This window comes from Budorcas taxicolor, chromosome 6 (genome assembly GCF_023091745.1).
Source record: "Budorcas taxicolor isolate Tak-1 chromosome 6, Takin1.1, whole genome shotgun sequence".
Lineage (NCBI taxonomy): Eukaryota > Metazoa > Chordata > Mammalia > Artiodactyla > Bovidae > Budorcas > Budorcas taxicolor.
In genome coordinates this window covers 18,561,042-18,584,471 of record NC_068915.1, presented here as the reverse complement: position 1 = coordinate 18,584,471, position 23,430 = coordinate 18,561,042, and the positions used below count along the sequence as shown (strand labels likewise).

At 37.7% G+C, this 23,430-nt stretch overlaps 1 protein-coding gene and 1 non-coding gene across 2 annotated transcripts in view; one reads left to right on the top strand and one right to left on the bottom strand.

The window, feature by feature from the left end:
- Nucleotides 1–23,195, bottom strand: part of DKK2 (dickkopf WNT signaling pathway inhibitor 2) — a 124,472-nt gene extending 101,277 nt beyond the window's left edge. Inside the window, exon 1 of the mRNA XM_052642254.1 lies at nt 22,974–23,195. Coding sequence (XP_052498214.1) covers nt 22,974–23,195 — 222 coding nt within the window. The remainder of the gene's footprint in view (nt 1–22,973) is intronic.
- On the top strand, nt 13,294–13,400 carry LOC128050122 (U6 spliceosomal RNA). The gene has a single exon (XR_008199632.1). It is a non-coding gene; the product is annotated as a U6 spliceosomal RNA (small nuclear RNA).
- Nucleotides 23,196–23,430: the final 235 nt, after the last annotated feature.

The following is a 23,430-nucleotide window of genomic DNA, read 5'->3' as shown; positions in this document are numbered from 1 at the left end:
TGAATCTTTCATACTGTATTACATTAAAATCCTTTGCTGTCCTTTGCAACACCATCCATTGATCTTTTAGGAAATGTTGGTTTGCAGACTTATACAGACCTTGAAAAATCATATTTTATCATGGCAGCAAATATCATGAGCTGTTTTCCTTGAATTAACAGGTTCATTTTGTCCATTTCTGAGAAAACACTTGCTAAATACTTTCTAAGTCTGAATAACTACAGCTTGTTTTTTAATAATTCTTTCAGGTAAAAAAAATTTAAAAAACTTGCTGTCACTAAAAAACAGCAGCAAGTTCCACTTGCAACTCAAGTACTGCAGTTGTATAATGAGGTGCAACAGAAGTGCTTTATGCATATTTTCTATTTCATCACACAGGATGTTTGAATATATGCACAATTAAATTTTACCGCTTCTTCAAGGACATTCTTAAGGTAAAATACATATGCTTGTATGCATGTATGTAAGTATAACTTTATTATGAGTATAATGGCACAATTTGGGGCCATTACATTGATTCATGCTAAGGCACCAGCAAGTTTACTCACCATTTTTTTTGCAATGTGTTTTTTATAGCATATTAAATAACATCTTAAGTCCTGGATATACCCAAGAGTCTGTGTACCAAACATTAAGAACCACTTACGTAAGGCAATATTTTCATGCTAATAAATTAGAAAAAGTAATTTTTACTCTTAAAGAAAAGAATTAGTATCCACCTCTATTCTCTTTAGAACAGGAAGTAGCTAACCAGATATAACCTACCATTCATGTAATAAAAATCACTTTAATCACACTCACCAAATGCAACAGGCAAAATGCATCCAAAGCTGAACTGCTGACATAGCTCATATCCCATATAAGCAATCTTGCTGAAGCGAAAGTTTAACACAGGTTTTAAAGATAGTTCAATCTGCTTTACTACAGCTTAAGAATTATCACCTACTTTACAAGCAAGGAACCCACAAAGCAAATAGATTTAATAAAATTCCCAATAGAAGAGTTCAGCAAAAGGTTTTTCTACATGTAATTAAATCCATCCAGGAGTCATATCAGCTTCAGTACTGAGGCCTTAGCATTAATATTCTCTTCATCTCTAATAAGTAATTTAATCTCTATTGAATCACCTAAGAAGTTGCAGTAATAGGATAGAGACGTTTTGTAGAAAGGCTTGCTTACTGAAGCCATGAATCCTCTTCTAAGGATTAGGAAAGAGGTTAGGGAGAAAATACCCCCAAATCATAATACTTTCAGAGATGGTGAGTAAGCAGAGGGATATCTAGGCTCATAGATCAGGGGAATATGCCAAAAGGCGGGATAGGTGAGAGGGAAAGAGGCTCATCCCTGGTTGGGTGGAAACTCATAAAGGCTTTAACTACATTCTCTAAGGTCTGAGTCCTACTTTTATTCAACTCTCCCTAATCTGTTTACCATAGTGTCAACATATGACCTCCAAACATCACTTTTAAAATGATAATATTTCTTAAAGGGTATGCTCAGAGATATTTGGAGAAGGCAATGTCACCCCACTCCAGTACTCTTGCCTGGAAAATCCCATGGATGGAGGAGCCTGGTGCGCTGCAGTCCATGGGGTCGCTAAGAGTCGGACACGACTGAGTGACTTGACTCACTTTTCACTTTCATGCGTTGGAAAAGGAAATGGCAACCCACTCCAGTGTTCTTGCCTGGAGAATCCCAGGATCGGGGGAGCCTGGTGGGCTGCCATCTATGGGGTCGCACAGAGTCGGACACGACTGAAGCGACTTAGCAGCAGCAGCAGCAGCAGAGATATTTACCTCTATCTCAACTCTCATCTGCCAATATCTCACCTTAGTGGATCATCCCCAAGTTATACAAGGGTTCTCAGATCTCTCTTTTTTATTACCTTTTAATTTTTTATGTTTAAAATATATTAAAACATATTTGGTACATGCAAAATATATTTAAATATGTGTATATTATAAAGCATAACTATGAGCATACCATCCAACCTAAGAACTAGAACAATATCAATAATTCATCTCAATTTAGTATATCTCCTATATCCCAACCCTCCTGACTCTCCAAAATTAACACTGTCTTCCATATTATTTATATATTATTTCCTGTCACTAACCATTATATTTCAAAGCTTCATTTGTGCTTGGTTCTAGCTATAGTTCATTTATGTATCTTCACTGTTCAATAACACTCTACAGCATTAATATGCCATAATTTATATGTACATTCTTTTGTCTATGAGCTTGGTTGTTTCCTGTTTTTTTATACTACACACCATGGTGCTATAGCCCTTTCTATACATATCTTTTGCTGCACATAAATAAACATTTATCTGGGTTATATCCTCAGGAGTCTTAGGAGTAGAACTACTAGATCAGAGATTATAGGAACATTCATAATTACAAGGCGTTGTCAACTGATTATAGGTGGCACTAGTGTTAAAGAACCTGCCTGTCAAAGTTTGTGATTCGATCCCTGGGTCGGGAAGAGCCCCTGGAGAAGGAAATGTCAACCCACTCCAGTATTCTTGCCTGGGTAATTCCACGGACCGAGGAGACTGGTAGCAATCCAGAGAGTCACAAAGAGTCGGACAAAATTGAAGTGACTTTGCACACAAGCACGTAGCCAGGGGCTTATGTGCATACAGTGATTACACACTCATGAACAACATACTGAAATTCCAGATATTCTCTTACACATTTGGTATTATCAAGTTTTTAATTTTTCATCATCCAGTGTATATTAAAAGGAAAGTCAGTATCTTAATTTGCATTCTCTTTATTACTAATTAATATTGATACTTTATTCAAATTTTCATTGGCCATTTTATTACTCTTCTGTTAAGTGCCTATTCATGTTTTATTTTTTTTCATTTTTATGCAATGTTTAACCTAGTTTTAATTTCTTGTTAATTCACAGAAATTTGTTGAATATTCTAGACACTAATCCTTAGTCATACAAGATTTGGGTTGGCTACATGTGCTGCTTCCAATTATCCAGTTCCATGTACTGCCCAGTTAGTGATATACTTTTCCTTTATGGTATCATTGGGTAGGTCAGCATTCTTACTTTTAACATAGTCAAATTTATCATCTATTTTCTGGTTGGTGCCTTGCTTTCTAAAATCCTCCTTTTCAAGATTTAAAAAATATTTATTATATTTTCTTCTAAATATTTTTCATTTTATTCTTTTTGCATGAAAATACTAATTCATTTAGAGTTGATCTTTGTATTTAGTATGGTAATGTTACAATATCAGATTTTTCCACATAGACACTCAATTTTCCAGGGTCAGTTTTTATTTTTATTTTATTTATTTATTTATTTATTTTCAGGATCAGTTTTTAAATAGTTCCTCTTTCTCTTAATGATCCGTGTCTCAATCTTTTCCTTGACTCTCTAATCCGTTTCATTGGTTAATTTGTCAATATCACAAGATCAACTAACACAGTCTGATATTTTTCATATCTCAAGACACAAATACTAATTCCTGTAAATGGGATTACAGAATAACCTGAAAATTTGGCAAAATAAAATATTTTTTGGTGTTAAAATGAAATACAATTTTCCTCAGGTGTCTATGACAGATAAATCATTTATTGGTAATGTGGTGCTGGTTTAGTCACTAAGTCATATCCAACTCTTTGCAACCCCATGGACTGTAGCCCACCAGGCTCCTTTGTCCATGAGATTCTCCAGGCAAGAGTACTGGAGTGGGTTGCCATTTCTTTCTCCAATATAAGTGAACACTAAAAAAGAGAAATTGAATAATTATGATAAAAACTGAGACCAAGATAAATGGCATAATAACATCATAACATTTCTTGTTTGGTATCATTTCCCCTATTTCTAAACAATAAATTAGGCCTACTCTTTCAAAGAATCAAACAAGAGCAAAAGTTATTTAAAAGTCTGAGTTTGGAGAACTAAGTCACATCTCAATACCATCTGAGCCACAAGGGAAGTCCCTATAAGACTATTAGAGAACCCAATGGTCAATCTAAGAAATCATTCTTCTTTGTCTGCTAGCTATAAAAATCCAAAAGAAGAAGACCCCAAAAAGCCAAAGAGAACTGTCAAGAAAACACAACTAAGGCATGGGTTTTGATTCTGTCTGGTCACTAAAAAAATGACTGAGGAATCCAGTATAACAAAGAACAGGATTTTCAAAATGTTTTTGTTTTTATAGGCTATGGTCAGTAAATGCTACTTGAGTAATTTTTCCTGCCCTGGCAATGCAGACTTGATGATTGAACTGATTTTTAGGGTACCAGATTTTTTAATACTCTAAATGTATACAGATATAACACTTTCTAGACTATAAAATAAATGTGTTTCTCATGTTTGTATTAAGGTATTTTCTTGGGAAGTTCTGCTCTGCCCTGTGTGGTGGCGGTGTTTTTCAGTTGCTAAGTCCTGTCCAACTCCTTGCAACCCCCTGGGCTGCAGCACACCAGACTTCCCTGTCTGCTACCTCCCACAGTTCACTCAAATTCATGCCCATTGAGTCGGTAATTCTATCTAACCATCTTATCCTCTGCCACCCCTTCTTTTGCCTTCAATCTTTCCCAGCATCAGGGTCTTTACCAATAAGTTGGCTCTTCACATCAGTTGGCCAAAGTATTGGAGTTTCAGCTTCAGCATTGGTCCTTCCAATGAATATTCAGGGTTGATCTTGTCCTAAGTTAAATTCCTAAGTCAATTTTCTATGAACTACTGTTAATTCACAAGCAGAAATGCCTGTTTTGATCTATGGATATGTTTTTAAGATAGAGCTAAGGGGCTTTCCTGAGGGACTGAACATGAATGTATGGGAAAAACAGAAGTTACAGATGAATCCAAGCCTTTTTGGTTGAGCAATTAGAAAAACAGATTTACCATCAAATGGGTTGAGGAAATCCATGGGTGCTACAGCTTTGTAAGAGGGAAAAGATGATTTTGATATGGTCAGTGTGGAATATGTATTAGTGGAAATGTTAGGTTGACATTTATTATTCTGAAGTTCAAGAGAGATGTATTGCTAAGAAATACAAATATGAGAGTCACTGGCATATAGTGGTATTTAAAGACAAATTTCCTCTCAAAGAAAATGGCTATAAATGGCATCATAGTGTCATCAGACTGGTTCCCATGTTCAAGAAATTATAAAGTTAGCTTGTCATGAGTTAATCTAAGTAAACCTGTGTCTTTCCTTTGGTAAATCTACTTCCATAAGTACTTAATTTTACAATCTGCTTTGTAATGTAGGCCACAGTCAGTATCAAACTCATCATTCTATGGAATAAACCATCACTTTTTGAAAATTAGGATATCTCTTCCATATTATATCATTCCTTTTAGGTCAAAGGTAATAGCTGAATTATCTTAAAGCAGTGGGATAAAATCACTTCTGAGTAATAAACTTTTCTTTCTTGAGCTGAGCAAGTAATTATGTCTACTTATCTAAAGGCAAAGCCGATCAGATTTGTAGGACATATTTGCGTAAAGATGAATAGCTTTTGGCAAAGAAGACATCATTTTCAGAATTATCTTTAGTGAGAGAGAATCAGAGTCAGGGCAGGAACACAATCTATGGCACTAAATATGTTACCATCTACTTCCCTCATTATTCCCACTTATGTTTTTCCTACTTAAACACATTCATTATATAAGTGGTTGTTAGAAGCAGCTGTTACTAAGATGGAAAGGAATGAGAAAGTTCTTAAATATTGCTGTCTTTAAAAAAAAAACTTTAGAACATCTGGGCTCTGCACTAAGAAATATTTTTCGTGAAACCGAAATGACTATGTAAAAGATTATGCAGAAAAGAACAACTAAATTTCTTCCTTGTTGCCTGCATTTGAAAACAATCTTTTACTTTCACAGTCATTTTTGTAAAATACTATGAAAAGTATTTAGGAAACTGTCTACTTTGCTTATTTTTAAACCCTTGAAGACTATTTAACATTGGAATGTGGTTGCTCAATATATACTAATGATTGGAAGACTACCATACTATGTATGTACAATTTTTAGCTTTGTTTATGTATTACAGCAGTATTTTCCTTCTCTAAGAAACTTTCCCATCCTTCTGAGATGCCTCCCAAATCCTAAGAGGTGAGAGGAGGGAACACGAATGACAAAACACAATATGAAAGAGGAAATCAAAACCAAAAAGTTGGCCCAGACTCCTAGAACAAACCCTGTACCCTGGGTCCCAGCTAAGTATGAGTTAGAGGGTTATGTTATCACCTTACTTGGGGCTGTTATTGTTAGCCCGCTATATCTGTTGTCACTGGAAAACAGCATAGCCAAGTCATACTTCCCAGTGGAGGAAAACGTGGTGTCAAAATTTCAAGAAGGTCCAAATCAGGACACCTGTGTGCCAGACAGGCGCAGCTGCACAGGCGGGCTGGCCGGGGCCGCGGGACGTCATCTGCTCAGCACATGAAATGCCAGTTTCTTTGCTAAAGATGGGTTTGAAGGATGGGATTCTTTAAAGGGAAAGCTCACCACTCGGCTGTGACATCCTTAGCCTTTCTCACATTTTAAAGTAAACAATTTTAGGAAGAGGGGATTAAAGGCTTATGTCTGAAAGATGACAAGTAGAGTATACAGTGAGCTCCAGAAGAATTGCCTCAGAAGTTCTCCTTCAGATCAGCATTTGGCTTTTCATTCTGGTGACTGATGAAGTATGACTATAACTCTCAGAATATTCCAGGTGTTAAGCATGTGCAAATTCCAAAAATACTCTGTGTTCTTGTCACCGGGTTTGCAACAATCAGACCAGCAAGGAATTCTCTCTCTTCCCTAGTTCCCTTAAGCTATAAAGAGCCATTTGGCCCCTACCTTGACTGACTAACCTTTAATGAAATTCTGGTCAGAGAAAACATGGCGGACCATCCAGAGCAATTGAACAATTAATTAGTATTAATTGTTTTTTCTTCCCCACTAAAACTGACATCTAGAATAGTATAAACTATTTGCAGCTTGGGATCTGAATGTCCCATAGTCTATCTTTAGGTGCTTACCTAGCAATCTGTTGTTATCTTTAAGTGACCGTTAGTAATTATTATATATTTAAAAGGTTTGTATTTCTTTTAATGGATATATATACTCTACTTTGCTTGAAGCTTGTGGCAACTATGATTTCTTCTTCAGAGATGAGAAAACAAAATTCAGTATAGTTTCTAGAGCTTATATGCACAGTTCTATAAAGTTGTTAAATTCCTGAAAAAAATAAATAAAACCCAATATGGAAAAGCCTCATTCACTTTTTAAAAAAAAGTGTGTTCTTTCCACTGCATTCATCAAGACAAAACTTTTCTGTATTAAAACTATACTCAAATAACTCTGAGTTTGAAGCTGATCCATCATGGGACCACAGATACCAAATACTGAGCTCACTTATAATGCATATGGTCACTTTTTTAGCATTTTCTTTCCTGCCTGACTGCCTCCCTCAAGTATTTACTGAGGGCTCTGCACATGACAGGTGCTATAGGGTATTGAGACAATGAACTAATGTTATTAATACAGTGAAATTAACAGAAATTTCTTGACATAAAGTAGGTTCTCAACAAATGCCAGTTGCACTATCTTCTAGAAACAAGGACTTGTGTATTGCTTAGAATCCAACCACAGTACCAACCACACTGATGCTGTTTGTAAGATATTGGTAGAAATGTGCTAGAGAGGTACAGTCACAACATGGTTAATATCAGGCTACATTATCCATGGAGCAGGCAATGACTAAAGTTTGGAGATAGGCCTGTTTATCCTGCTTAATTTTGTGTTTAAGACACAAGTAGCTATCATTTAAGATCTTCCTCTCCTTTCCATGCATCTTAGCTTCAGAATATCACTCCTTCAATTTCTCATATTAAATCTTATTATGATGATTGATACTAGCTCTTCATTGAACATGCCATTCTTTAATCTGCCATCAGGGATTTGAAATCAATAATTTGTCCAAGGCTCTGGCCACTCTGCCTTGATTCCCTGAGATATTTTAAAGAGTTCTTAAAAATTAGGAATATCTTACTCCCACAATTAGAACATTTTCTCCAGCTAGTCTCTGACTCTCCCAGAAATTGACTTTTTATAAAACAGAATTACTGGTGAGGTTGGGCTACATTTTTTTATTGCTGTCTACTAAGAACCAGAATTGTATTTTGGTCTTACTTTTTAAGTGACAGGCTATCAAATATAGTTGTTCTTTTGTGTTGAAAGCTTGTATTTTTTTAACAATAAAATTCACAGCACACATTCAAATCCAATTTGTAATCAATCACTGGGGTGGCTATGGCACAAGACCGGAGTGTTGGTCACTTGTCCTTTTAACAATGAGAACCAAAATAGACAATGGTTTAGTCACAATGTGTTGCAGCTGGTGTGGCCAGGACCCCATTGGAAATGTGACTTCAAGAAGATTTTTTATTGTTAAAAAACAATTTCCTTCTAAAGAGTGTTGGGAAGATAGCAGGAGGGCACATAGGCAAGGAAATTTACAAGGATTTCCAAAGAGCATTTTGGAAGCATTGGATTAATTTAGAACAATTGAAAAACATTTTTACTGAGTTAAGCTGTTTAGTCTTTTCTGTGAAACTTTAATAGGATGTTTTTGCATTAAAAAAATAACTTTTGACAGACCATCTTTTTTTTTTTTTTTCCCCTGACCTCAGTGCATATATTTTAACTAAAAAGTGGCACATGAAGTAATGAGTGTCATCAGACTGGACTCTAGGGAAATGCACTGGTGTGATTTGCTTTTGCTTCCTCTTTCACAGAAAGAGTGGGTTTTGGGTGGGGAACATACTCGTGGCTTGCACTCATTAATTGCTTCCTGAAGTTCCTGCTTCCCTGAGAAATGGTAACCATATTACATAAATTCCAGCCAGGCTCTTTCTCCTAGAGTGGACTTGATTGCAAGGTGACATGACAGATTTGTTTAAGGCTATCAACCAAACTGGGGTATACCACCTTAAAGCAATCAACATTGAACTGTTTACAATTATAACTACAATACTGATTCTGTGACTCCGAATGCCTTTTGGAGCTTTTTGGAATTGGTTTCACCCAGTGTACCACATTTCTTCGATGTCCTCACCTTCCGTGGGATATTCTGTTTATGGAAACAACACAAAGGCCCTCAGTATCAAGGATTTTGAATACGGTATGTTAATCATTATATATAACCACCAGTATATATGACCACTTGTCTACAGTCATAAAGTTATGGCCTTTAATAAACATGTCAATTATTTCTGAAAGTTGATTTCAAAAGAAAGGTCTACATGACAATATCAAAGGAATGAGTTTTCTGCAGTGACTAATTTGGAAGAATAAATGCTTGAGTGTGCTCGTTTAAAAAAACATATGACATCATTTTAAACTTGCACTTTACCACATTCTTTCTTTGATACATTTCAGTCCACCTGTTCCTCCACCCAGTTTGTAAGAACTTGCCCACTTTAATTAATACAACCCTTCTACCATCTGTTCTGAAGTCTCCAGACTTTTACCTTCTACTAGTACTATTTTGTTGGTTCTTACCGTGCTTCTAATTCCTTGTGAGCCTGTCTTTTTCTGGGCCAGGAAGATCCCTGGAGGAGGAAACGGCAACTCACTCCAGAATTCTCACCTGGGAAATCCCATAGACAGAGGAGCCTGGCGGGCTACAGCCCATGGGGGTTGCAAAAGAATCAAAACATGGCTGAGCTACTAAACAACAACTGCCTCTTCCCACTTATGTTTCCAAAGTGCTTTCGTAAATGATAAAATTAAGATCTGGCTTCCTCCAGGAGCAGTGAGGCACTGACAAACAGGAAAAAAAATAATAAAAATTTAATTCTTTCCAAAATATTTGGAACAAAAGAGGCAGGCAGGCATCACCTCTTAACATGATCACCATAATGTCCAGCATGTCAGACCTTCTCTTAACGAGTTGATGAATACAATATAACTCTTCAAGGACAGCCTGGCTCTCTGTCAAAGGAACCAGAGTATATTCTGTGAAAAATGGCTAAAATAAGTAGATACTTTTTCTGTTAGCGAGGAAGTGTTTTTACATAGAGATCGATATCCAGCTTCATTTTATTCAAATTTCACTTACAGCAGCACAGAGAAGGTTCCTGTTCTTAACATAATTAAAGTCAGGGTAACCAGATAACTGAGATACAAGTGTTCCTCTTAAAAATCTTCATAAAAAGGAAAACTCGTCAAACTGTTCAGCTCTCATACTGTACTGAAAATAGAGGCTTGAACTGGACAATATCTGGGGGTCTCATTCAACCTTAAAATTCCAACCAGCTTCCTCAAATACACTATATTTGTTTTTATGGCTACTTATACCAAGGGCACCGTAGAACATATGTGTCTAATAAATGTTTGTTGACTGTGACCGTAGCATCTAATACCTCTAAGAAGTAAGCAATTAGCAAGCTGACTGGCTTACCAGAAGAATTTAATCACATCTGAATTCTCAAACATACCAATAAAAAGTCTTTAGCTGGATTCTCTGGCCTCCAATTTATATGAGGCTGCGGCATAGCATGACTAAGTAGACTCAAGTAAAACTGCTTGGCTTTAAACCCTAGCTCTGCCACTCATCAGCTGGGTGGTCTCAGGGCCAAAGTATGAGAAATAAGGTAACTGACGATGTTGTGTGCCAAGTGGAGAAGTGGAGACTTCATGCCCTAGAAGTGAACATTTCTAGAACAGCTTTAACAGAGTTTTGACTTTAGAAAGCTCACTTCTGAAATAGTGTGGAGGATGGTTTGGAGAAGCAAAAAACTACCACAATAGTGTAATGTTCCCCTGGGAAATGATAATGGTCTGAATCAAGGCCATGACAGTTGGGATGACAATAAAATAACAAAAGCAATCATTATTGAAGAAGAAGAAGAATCCTCTAAATCAGAGGATAATTACTTAGGAGCAGGAACGGCAAGCAGGAAGCCTGCACTGTTTATAGCCTGAACAAATGTTTGGGTGAGATTCGTGCACATGTAACATGAAAGATCAGAGCTACTACACTGTTCACTAGGAAATGCCAACTTAGCAACACAATAGTATGTTTTCACCAGCTTTGTAAAATACCCACTTTCCTGTTTGAAGGGTTTGTGGCAAAAATATATTTTGTCTGTCACAGTTCATGTGATCTCACAGCCATACAACTTGACTTTACAATTGGCTGTTTCCCTGAAATGTATGCTTTGTGAACCCTATAACATATAATGTGCCCAAAATATGATGCTCAAGTTTAGTTCCAGAACTTTAAAATACACTTACTTCTATTATTGAGACCCTTATTATGCCTTTCCAAGACATTTTAAAAATATATAAATAGTAACATATCTTATACATGATAGAATAAAAATGCCTAGGGCTCTTCTTGAAGTCATAGGCAGGATATTCTAATAGCAGGCTGTCTGTAGCCTGCAGGAATAAAAATAATAATTGTCATTATAACATCACCAAGTTCTAATCAGAAATGTGGAAGTATTACTACTGGCACTTATTTTTTCCCAAGAAACCCAAGATAATCAAGACAAAAAGGCAAAGAAAGAAAACAAAAGCAAAGAAACACCTTCCACACTCAGTCTTTCTTTCTTTAAAAAAAAAAAAAGAGGCAGTCTATCAAAACAGAAACTGAATTTATAATTCCAGAATCATAAAATCCATCTAGAATAACTTATTCTTGGTGTAACACTAATTCAGGTTTATCATTCATAAACTCAGAGTGGAAAGGTCTTAGTTTTTTCATTAAAACAGCCTTTAAAGATATCATGTAAATAAGCAATGCTTTATATTTTGCAAACAGATAAGATAAAACACCATCATTACAGGCCCTACTTTTCTGATGAGAAAACTAAGGCTTGAAGGTGTCAGATGATTTCTTCATGTCCGGCATGTTAGACAATAGGCTAACCAGGTCTTCTCAGTCTTTATCCCAGGCTGTGTCACGTTCCCCTGCTATCCTATGTAGAAACTCTATGCCCAACTGTATACTCTTAGAAATAAAGTATGATGTACACATTCTGGGCACACACCCAGAAAGAACAATACCAATGTGGGATAACAGACGAACATTAAGATGTCTGAAACACCCAAGTACCAAACACAGCACTGTTTTAAGTCAGTTACTCCTGAAATAGAGACAGAGGCAGAGGTTCGGTCCATCCCAGGTGAAGAGCTCCCCTCCATCGAGACCAGAGGCTGACAGGCAGCTGAGAAGGGAAGGTGGGAGCAGTCTGAGATGATGGATGCTTCATTCCATGAAAACCTGCCTGCCTCTGCCGTCTACCTTCCCTCACTGGGGCTGACTCCTCAAGTACTACCGATCTTCAACCATCATGCCCTGAGTTTGCTGCAAGGCAAGGGCAATAGCAGACAGGTCAGTGGTTTTTCAAAAAACAGGTTTTGGTCAGTCTATTCTATAGTGATGACCAGTATTCAAAGATAAAGAGCGAAGAGAACAGAGCAAGAGAGTACCACAGCACGGAATAGAAGGAAAGGACTAAAGAAATGTTTTTTTTGCCTGGCCTGCTGCAGTCCATGGGGTCACAAAGAGTCAGACACGACTGAGCGACTGAACACAACTGCATCTTAAGAGTATTTATTGTTGAAACTTCTATCAGGGTTGTGTGCATGCGTGCGTGCATGTTCTTGATGACAAGGGGAAATATTTTTCTTTGGTAGAGACTCTTCAGCCAGGCTTCCTGCTAAATGCATTATTAGAGTATCATGACTAAAAGAGCAGGCAAGGAAAATATAGCCAAAGCCCTGTCCTTTCATTAATTTTCTTTAAATCCTACTGACACAGTTGTCATCATGGTATTGTATTCTTTGCTAATACATTTTGACACACACAAATTGAGAGCTGAAAGGGGGTTCTACATATAATTTATCTCCCATTAGTTTTTTTAATCAACTGAAATTAATTCGTCTACAGAGCTTTGTTTTTATTTGAAAGGCCCTTGTTAAAAGTCAGAAGATACAAGTTTCAGCAGAAGTTTCTTTGTCACAGGCAAAGTATTATTTGTAGTATTAGAGCAGATCACAACAATCTCCTAAATTGCTTCCCTCATATGTAAAATAAGCTGAGTTAAACTAGGTGATTTCTAATGTATATCCCAGCTCTAAGCATGCCCACTTTAGTCTGTTATACAAGTTCTTGAAACTTGCAGGTGATAAAAATTTTTCTTGGTTCTTTCTTTAACACTCTCCATCTTGATTAATAGTGATTAAGCACACTTTAAGAATCTTCTTATTCAGTTATTAAATAGCAAGCACTTTTAAGAGTGTATCAGAGTGCTCGCTTCGGCAGCACATATACTAAAATTGGAACGATACAGAGAAGATTAGCATGGCCCCTGCACAAGGATGACACGCAAATTCGTGAAGCGTTCCATATTTTTTAAAGTAAAATAAAGTAAAAATAAAATTTAAAAAAAAAACAAACAAAATAAAAAAAAAAGTGTATCAGATAAATGTTGAGTAAATGTTGAGGTAAACGTTATGTAAATGTTGAGGTTTCTCACTCTAAAAATTAATAGTTATTTATAAGATTGGAAGTAGCAAAAAATGACTCTTTAGTGAGTAGTTCAAGCTATAAAAATGAACATTACATATTGCTTAAAATATTTGTGTGCATATTATAATATGTAACATTTCATGAGCATAAATAATAGATACTTGCATCTTATCAGATATTAATGTAACAAGTTCATCATAGAGGAAAAAAATTGGAGGCCATTTAAATCCCAAGGATTCAAATACACAGAGGTCAAGAAACAAAAGCATTGATAGGAATGTACACAGCTTTCTTTCATCAGCAGCGAGTGATGAAACAGACCAGAGCATAAAAGTTGGGGTTATCAGACTTGATTCTTGTGACCTGCATTAGTCTGACTCCGGGAACTTTCTAGCAGGCTTTTTTATAACATTTAGAAATCAGTAAGACCTGGTTGCCTGATTCCTGACAATTTGATGTTAACCATAAAAGGTTAAATTTTGATATGGAGATTTGTTTGTTTCTGGAAGGACTTCCAAAACAGTTGAGCAGGCAAGGAGGCTCAGTAGTTTAAACAAGCATACCTCCGTAAGTGACAAACGATTTCAAATAAGGAAATAATGGGTTTCCCTAATGGCTCAGATAGTATAGAATCTGCCTGCAATGCAGGAGACATAAGAGACCCGGGTTCGATCCCTGAGTGGAAGATTCCCTGGAGAAGGAAATGGCAATCCACTCCAGTATTCTTGCCTGAAAAACTCCCATGGACAGAGGAGCTTGGCAGGCTACAGTCCAAAGGGTCTCCAAGAGTCGGACACAAGTGAGCGACTAAGCACAGCACACCAGCACACAAGGAAAGAAAAGAACATGGAACAGAAAGAAAAGAGAACTGGGGAGAGAATGTGAAGGAATGTCCACATTTATAGGCACAACGTCGTGGAGGAATCAGCGAAAACTAGAAAGAGGAGTGAACCAGAGAGGAAGAGAGAAATTTGTAATATTACAGAAGTAGGGGAATATATCAGGTGTAAGAGAGATATAACAGGCTACAGAGTATACAGGATAGTTACTAGAAAACAGACTTTAGATTTCAAGTGACAAATTAACACAGTGCTCGTTGAGCCAAATTTCAAAAGGCTGAGATGAAATGAGCATGAGAAGTGAGCACTGTTATTTGATTGTGAGCTGTCATCTCAGCTGATTTTGAATGACAGTTTCCCCATCGGAATGAAGTTTTTTAGTTCATTACCAGGTAGAAACTCTTACTGGCAGTTTATATCTAGTACATTGAAAGAAGTGTATTACATACTCTAGGGAGTTGTCTTTCATTCTCAATTTAACATTATCAAAATATTTCCAGATTACCTGAATCTTGAAAAACAGAACTCAAAACAAACAAGGGGATGAAATGGGAATAATGAGCTCTAAATCTCTGAGTCTGCTTTGTATATAACAGGCTGACACTCAAAGAGGGTTTTAAGTCTCCTAAATTCTTAGCAAGCTCTTCAGGGTCCAAGCACTCTGCATAAAGTGTCAAGAAGTTTGCCTCTACACAGCCTGTCTTACTTTGGAGAATATCAAATTAATGCTGTTGGCAGCTGACTCTAACATGGTATTCAACTGTTTTGGTTCCTATGTTTAAATAACTAATATTGCCATCGTTGTTAGGACCCCCTCCTAACATGGTTGTATTTTTAATGTCTGGTACACTCTTGCTTCTGTGTAATTTCACCAATTATTCAATTATGTACTATTTTGCTTTCTTTCACAACACTGACCTATTATCACTTTTAATGCTGACATGCAGTACAAGAAACATGACAGCATATGTATATGTGTACATGTATGTTTTTTTGTCTTGTTTTCTCCTGATTTACAATTCTTGGCATTGGTGTAATTGAGTTCATTTGTTTCCTTCATGTATATCATATGCATTCATTTAGTTACCCCTGCCCATCTTGGTGGGGAAAATTAAGTAGCCACTTTCTATTTTTCACAGGAGCACTTGACCTTACATATTTCTGTAATGGTAATAGAAATAATAACATCAGTTAAATGACTGAGGGCACTTTCCTCTTCCTCCCTGTTGCCCAGTAAGTTGAGTGTTATTATTATTATGGCTGCTATTGTTATTATTATCCTATTTTACAGATTTTTTAAAAAGGACCAGAGATTAAGTGGTTTTTCCAAAGCCATTAAGCTAGCCAGATGCAATTGAGAAAAACTCTCCTAGGAATTGTTATGAAACTCTAGTGCTGCTACAAATCAACCGATTATCTGAAAGGCAGTTAGGAGGAGGTCAAAAGTAAAGGAAAAACAAAACCAATAGCAGGTTCGAAATGGCTTCTCCCTCTCTGATCAGAGTGTGATGGATGCCAGCCAGACCAACGGAAAGTCACTGCAGAGAGGCCGCTGGGAAGGCCCCCACTTTGCTGATGTCAGTGGGCACACGTAGTCACTCAGAGGCAGGGGGATGGGTACTATGTGGTGGTTACCGAGAGCAAAATAGGATTTATGCAGTAGCGTTCCTTTCTACTTGTGGCAATGCGATAATTTAATGAAGAAGAGTAGGAGAAAGAAAGAGGGTGTGTGTGTGGGGGGGGGGGGGTCCTGTGTGCACGCACATGCGTGTGCCTTGTTGATAGTGAATTTTCTCTGGCAGGGAGGCAAGTAAAGGCAGAGATGACACTCATGTACTACTCTGTGCCTGCTTTTAAGTCCATAAATTATTCTCATACTCTGGCTACTCAGAGTAGCAGTTGGCATCAGCAGAGGGTTTGGGTTTTGCTATGATTTTTAATGAACCTAGAGTCATACCTGTGTGAGTTGGAAATAGAATAGGGAAGAATAAAATAAAGGCCCATGTTTCCTCTTAACTCCATAGTGTATAGATAGTGTACCCATGTTTCATTTGGCTGGATTCTGTGGCAGTGCAGCCTGGTAGGTAAATATTCAGGCTCTAACACTACATCACGTAGGTTCATGTTGTGGCTTTCTGCACCTACTGCTGTGTGACTTGTACAAATTGCAAAACCTCTCTGTGTCCCAGGAGAATTATTGCTTTATTAGTTATAAAAATAAGGGTGATATTAGGACTTAATCACTTCAAAGGGCTACTGAGAGAATGAAAAAATTAATTCAAATGAAGTATTTGAAGCAATGCCTGGCAGAGTAAATAAGTAACAAATGGAACCTCTGACTATAATTTTATGTGTCCTGTACCTACTTGCAAGCCAATTTAAGAAAATGATATCTGAAAGCCACTCTTGTCTTCCAGTCCTGGGAAGAACGTTATTATTCTACATAGTAAAGCATAACATAGAGAGTAAAATTTTTAGGAGATATTTGGATAAATCTAACACATCAAAAAGTCTCTCTCCCTAATTGTAATGCTTTGTTTTTCTAATTAATGTTCATATTCATTCACTGCTTTGATTTATTTTCTTGCTTTAGACAGGGTGGGATAGTTAAAATGTTGTGTGATAATGAAATATTTAAATTTAACCTATTGTATGTGCCAAAATTATACTTAAGTAGAATCAACCAATTAATTAGACCCTGTAATATATTTCAAAAGATATCTGATGCACATCTGTCCCTTTTATCTGACTGTAGAAAAGAGATAAGTAACTTATTAAAATATTTACTACTTTTCTGTTTTGCTGATTTTATTCCTACATTGAAGCACATAGATAAATCTAAGCTACTATTAAAATCCCACAAATGTAGTATCCTAATCAGGTTCACTGGTTGTGGATAAAAGTTAAAATACTAATTCTGTTTTTAGTGCTGCATAAACTGAGTTAAAATATGGCAGTTTACATCTGATGTTGAAATCTCTTCTGCCTCAGTGGTTTCTGATTTAATTTACCATTACAAAGACAAGGATTTACAGGATGAACTCTCCCTAAGGACTCTGATTAGACGTTGGTGTTACTCATGGTTTTCCTTTCTTGTTTTGAACCCAAAGAAGTGAGCAGTGACCCAAAATTGTTAACATGAGAGATTCATTGGGAAGCCACTATTTAAAATATTTGGATGTTGACTTTCCTCCTGTGGATAGGTGTTCCTATCAAAAAAAAAAAAAATCACCCATATTTTAATATCAGTTGACCTCTGTGTGTGGGAGAATTTATTCTGAAAAATAAAAAAAACCAAAAAAACAGCTATTAGAGAAAAATGTATCGTTCTCTAATTCCTGGAAAGTAAAGTGGGGACAGAGGAAGAAAAAAAATTAACTTCTGCTTTCCTTAAACAGTAATACTAAATTTTTGTTTTACGTTCCATATTAACATATTTCTATGTAATCTTAAAGCAATGCTACATGACACAAAAATCTATCTATTATTATTAATTTTGTTTTTTGGGGACGTTGCTTCAGATTTTTTAAAAAATGACTGTAAGAGGAATATAAATATTGCATAAATCTTTTCAATGATTAAATAATTAACTAGGAGTAGCTTTATCACCTTTTTATAGATGAATACAAGTGACTAGAGGTATAATGAAGCAAAATGACTTAAAAGGGCCATCAGGAAATCACAGAAATAAGACTGTAACTCTTTTCAATGCTACATCAATACCAAAGAATGAACAGCCAGAAGAGCCTGAGTCTAAAATACTAAATATGCTGACCATGATAAAGGCCTCTGTAATTTAGCAGGTCATTTTACTGTACACTTAATATAACTGTGCAGGGAAAAGAAGAAGAAAGCATGATAGTCTCCTAGGTACCCTTCTATTACATTGCTCTCTCTACTTTAAAAATTATACAATTTGAAACATCCTGGGAAGGAGTTTGTATCGGAGAGGAGTACTCAAGAAGACTATGGTAAGGTCAGAGTCACAGCTGGAGTGAGTTTAAGTAACCTTGTCCTTTGCTTTCTCTTCTCTAACACAGAAATAAAATGATGGATGTCCCCACTTAGATTATCATTAAAATACTTTTCTTGCTATTCACTAGGTAACCATCACTTGTATCTACCATCAGCTCTCTACTATCGATAGAGAAAGAAAAGAAGTAGTGTAGTGTAGATTATTTCAAATATTTTTTTTGTTTTGAAAGAATTTTAGAGATGACTTGTTTTCCTGATTATGTTTAGTGTCAACTGAAGTACAGAGGAGATAGCAAATATTTAACCTCTAAGAGGGGAAAGTTGGCCTGGCGTTTTCAAAAAACAGGTCATGGCTAATTTTAGAAAGTTAAGCGATCACCTACAGAAAATAGGATATATAGTTTTTTTCAATGAGCATTTTCATGAGTGATGCAAATAGATATGGCATTTTTATTAAAGAAATTTCAAAAAAAAATATTAGTGTTCTCTTACCAACTTCCTCAAGCTTCCATTTCAGTGTATTTCAAGCATTCTTTTCTTACAACATAATTTCATCAAACCACTGTCCCTCAAATGTCCAAATTATATTAGAAAATAATGGAATCTGAATTTACATGAAACCAATTTCACCTTCTTTTTAGGGACATATACCAAGAAGCTTTTCTACCTTTAAAATATAATTATTTTTCACAGTTCTCATCATAAGTTTTACAAATACTTCAAATTCATACAGCGTTGTGTTCAAATTAAATCTGCTGGTCTCAAAAAGACAAAACAAAGAATAGAGGCTAAAAGAAGCAATTACAAACACATTCAAAAGATTTTTCATTCACATATAAAAAATCACTGTTCATTTCAAGTGTAAACTGATTTTATAAATTGCTTTTTGAAAAAAAAAATCTGCCTTTAAAGTGGCCTTTAAAAATCGATACCTCATACAACTGAGGTGATGTTGAGCAATAGTGTACTTAATCAGAATATATTTGTTCACATGATATTGAAAAATGCTTTTGATTTAGAAAGTTTGCAAGTCTCTTCATAAATTGAGATGTATAAATTATTCATATATATGCTAGTTACAGTCCTACGACCTAATTTATCCAATATACATATACAAACGCATACTACCTTTTAAAACCCATCAGTAATAACAGATGCAAGTGGAAAGTCAAATTAAAACAATATGAATAATTCACCAAAATAATTTTTGCTACTTCTGTTTCCATCACCTGAATGAAGACTAAGACATTCAACTTTCTATGGCAGTTTGAATCAAAACTCATAACTATGTCTTTGAAAATAAACCTAAGGATGAGAATTTTAACACTCTTGGAGAACAGTGCATTTTCTCTGGGCGCCCTCTAAATCTTTCCTGAAATTCAAAGACAACTTTTCCAGAAGTGATTTACAAATAATCCACCTTGCTGACAAGACAAGTAGAATTCCTATAAATAAGAATATTTTCTTCATATGAGATCAGACTACGGTGGATCAAGAAAACCTTGGAGCCCATTTAGCCTCATTTTCACATTTGTAGATTCATGAATTATTGAATTTCTTCAATAATTTCCTCTGCAATAGCAATAACATTTTTATTTTTATTCTTCATTATGAAAATAAATCAGGAAAAGTAGACAATCATTCAACTTTCACTTAAGGAAAAGAAGACTAAAGACTAAGTTTCTGACATTCATCCTTGAGGTTATATCTTACAGTCTCTGGTCCCTGTATCTTTACTGTTCAGGGCTTCCCTGGTGGCTCAGACAGTAAAGAATCCACCTGCAATGCGGGAGACCTGGATTCAATCCCTAGGTTGGGAAGACCCCCTGGAGGAGGGCATGGCAACCCACACCAGTATTCTTGCCTGGAAAATCCCACGGACAGAGGAACCTGGCGGGCTACAGTCCACAGGGACAAAGAGTCAGAAATGACTGAGTGACTAAGACAGTGACTGATTGACAGGCCATCATCAATCAAAGATTGGGGATGGGAGACAGACTTATTAGGCCTCAAGATGACACGATATAATTAGTTTTAGCAGTTGGCATTTTACTTACAAATTTTCTCAATCAATTATTTTGTGATGGATAAAAATTCAGCTCAACTGATTTTTATTTGTAGTTTTTCTCCATAAAAGGATGTGGCATCTTCTGTTTGGAACAATCTTTCTAATTTCCATTCCATTGTTAAAAATAAGAGTGCTAAAATTTTTGGTAACCACATAAGAAGTGGAAGAAAGAAGATAAAGAGATCCATAAGTATACAAAGAATTCCTCTACCTCTACAAGAAAAAGATTTTTTTTCTATTTGTTCCTTCACAGCAGTACACATTTTAGACCACCTGATAAACAAGTGCAAAGCCAGAATATACAAAAGGTAATAATTTTATTTTCCAGCTATCCTTCTGGGATTCAACTCAATGTTTCATTCCATGTTCCCACTGTCTCTAATATGTTACAATTTTCTCACAAATATGATGTCAATTTTTAAGGATCCTGTATTACAATTAAGTGAATATAATGAAATATATTCCACTGAACCACTAAGATATGGAGAGCATAAAAGATATTCAACTAAAAAAAAGGAACTTCAACTGATGTATAAAAGAAATCTTCAATTTGAAGACATGCAACATAACTCACATACTCTTTACGGAGCAGAAATTTGGAGAGATAGAAAAATAAGCAAACATATTTGTATATGGATGTAATATCAACACATAAGTGATAAGCCAGGTTTTTAGATGGATCCCACAGTCTAGCCCATATAACTCTACGGCTAGTGGCAGTACTGACAACTGATAATTTGACTGAGCAACATTAGGTGTTAGGGCCCACGGTGTCAGAAACAGAAACTTTTAAACTTCTTTGCAGAAATTCACAGAATGTACATAGATTAGAATCAAAAGGAACCTCAAAGATTACTGGGTCCATCCCTCTGTTCTTGGCTGAACTCAACACGGCTCTTTTCAACAACTGATAAGGTGGAATTTGAAGTCAGTAACATTAGGGGGAAAAGTCAGATGATTTGGACTGAGCGCACCCTTTCTCTGTAAGCTTTGACCCATTGTGTGATGGGTTTCTAAGAGAATGTTGTCAGTTCCTATTGAAAACGGCAGAGCATTTCCTAACGAGGAGAAAAAAGCAATGAGAGTGGTCTTGTAAGTGTGGATGGAGGTGTGTGCACATGTGTGAGAATATGCACCGGACATGTATGCCTGCAGTGTGTATGCAGATGTATAGTTTATTTCCCCTGAGTCATTAAAAAGAATCCTGTGTTTGCAGACTTTGTTATCCTTTCAGAGGAGAGCTGAAATGTTTGACATTTCAGAACCCAGGAAGCATTCTGGAACTGCAGAACTAGCAAAACTCTCCCGTGAGAGGGCAGTAGGGGGCCAAGCGGAGCAGACTCTTCCCTGTGGTCCCTCCAGCACCGGGCTTGGCTGTCAATCTTCACCCTGATGCCTGCGCCGCGGGCATGGGCAGTGGAAGACGCTGCTGAGAGCGCGCACAGCAGCTGCAGCAGGCTCCTCTCGTAAAACAAGGAAACCCACGATCTGTGGGGCAATGAGCTGCCTTTATGAATTGACAGTTGGGCTGTGTGAGATGCCGGTGCTGCTGGGCAAACTGGCTCTCAGTCTTGGCTTCCCACGAAAGGAGCGGAAGGGGGAGCTGTAGTGGTTCCCAGTGCGCACAGGGCCCCCTTTCCTGGCCGCTGTATGCTGGCCACAGCGGGTGCCGCGTGGAGCATGCGAGCTCTTGTCTGTGTGTGTGTGTGTCTGTTTGTGTAACTATTGGCATGACTGTCAATCTCCCTGTCTGCCTGTGTGACAGAGAGACAAAGATGCTCGGGAAAGTTTTCACTGGAAAACATACCTCGGGAGTTCTCCTGGCCATGTCCCAGGTACCCTGGTCCTCCGCACCTGATACTACCTCTGTCAGCTCATTATTTTGTTTCCTCTGGGATGATTTATATCCAGACGTGAGAAGTGCACATGTGCTGAGGTTTTCTGTATGTGACCTTACTTCCCGGAACTGAGAAGGAAGGAGAACCTGAAAAACGGTCAATTTTCCCTTCAGATTGTAAAGTGCATGGGATAAGAGCCCAGAAACTGGACTCAGACTGTCCGAATTGGAATCCGCTCTGCCACCTACACGAAGTGTATGCTTTGGGCAAATAGCTTCTACTCCTTGCCTAAGTTTCTTCATTTGCAGGGAAGGCATGGTAACAGCGCCAAGCTCATAGGGTGGTGAAGATTAAATATATGGAAACCTCATAGAACAATACCTGACACCCAATAGTTGCTCTGTGTTAGCTAGTAACAGCATCCTCGACATCCGCTGTGTTAAATGCGGAGAAGGACCATCCTGGCCATTTTCCCCATCGGTACTCACTAGCGCTCCGTACATGCCCATATCCCAAAACAGAGTTGAGAAAGTACCCTATCCCCTATCCATCCCGCCCGCTCCACATCCTCCAGCACCCACACCCACACAGCCATCGTGCATCTGGGAACCCCTCCCCAGCTATCCTGCGCGCCACACCTGGGGGCGCACTCCTTGTGGGCTAAGTCAAATGAAGTGCCCAAGAGCCCGGGTCCCTACCTCTTCTGGTTGAAGAGTGTATTGGGGGTATTTTCCTACCTGCCCCAGGTTTTTGCCCTTCTTACTGCCGCCGAAAGCCAGTCCTTGGTAAGTGCCCGCAGATCGATTGGCGGCCTGGGCAGGCGTCTCCCCGCCCAGAGAGGACTTGATGGAGTTGAGTTTGGCCCGCGAGCTGCCGAACTGTGAGCTCTCCACCATCAGCACCGCGGCCAGTAGGAGCAGGCAGCGGGAGGAGTCCTTGCCCCGCATCAATGCGGCCATCTCCCGGCGAGGGGTCCCCCGGGGAGACGCAAAGCCCGCAAGGATACGGATACAAATGGGAAGGAGGACCCCAACACGGGGCCCTGCACTCGGGGCGCCGGGACTCGCAGACTCTGTTCCCCCAACCCCACTTGGCTTTGGGGGCCCAGCACCGTGTGAACTCAGTCTCAAGCCTCAGACCCGGAGGAAGCACGACCCAAGCAAGACCCGCTTCTCCGCCAGGGCAGGAAGTTCT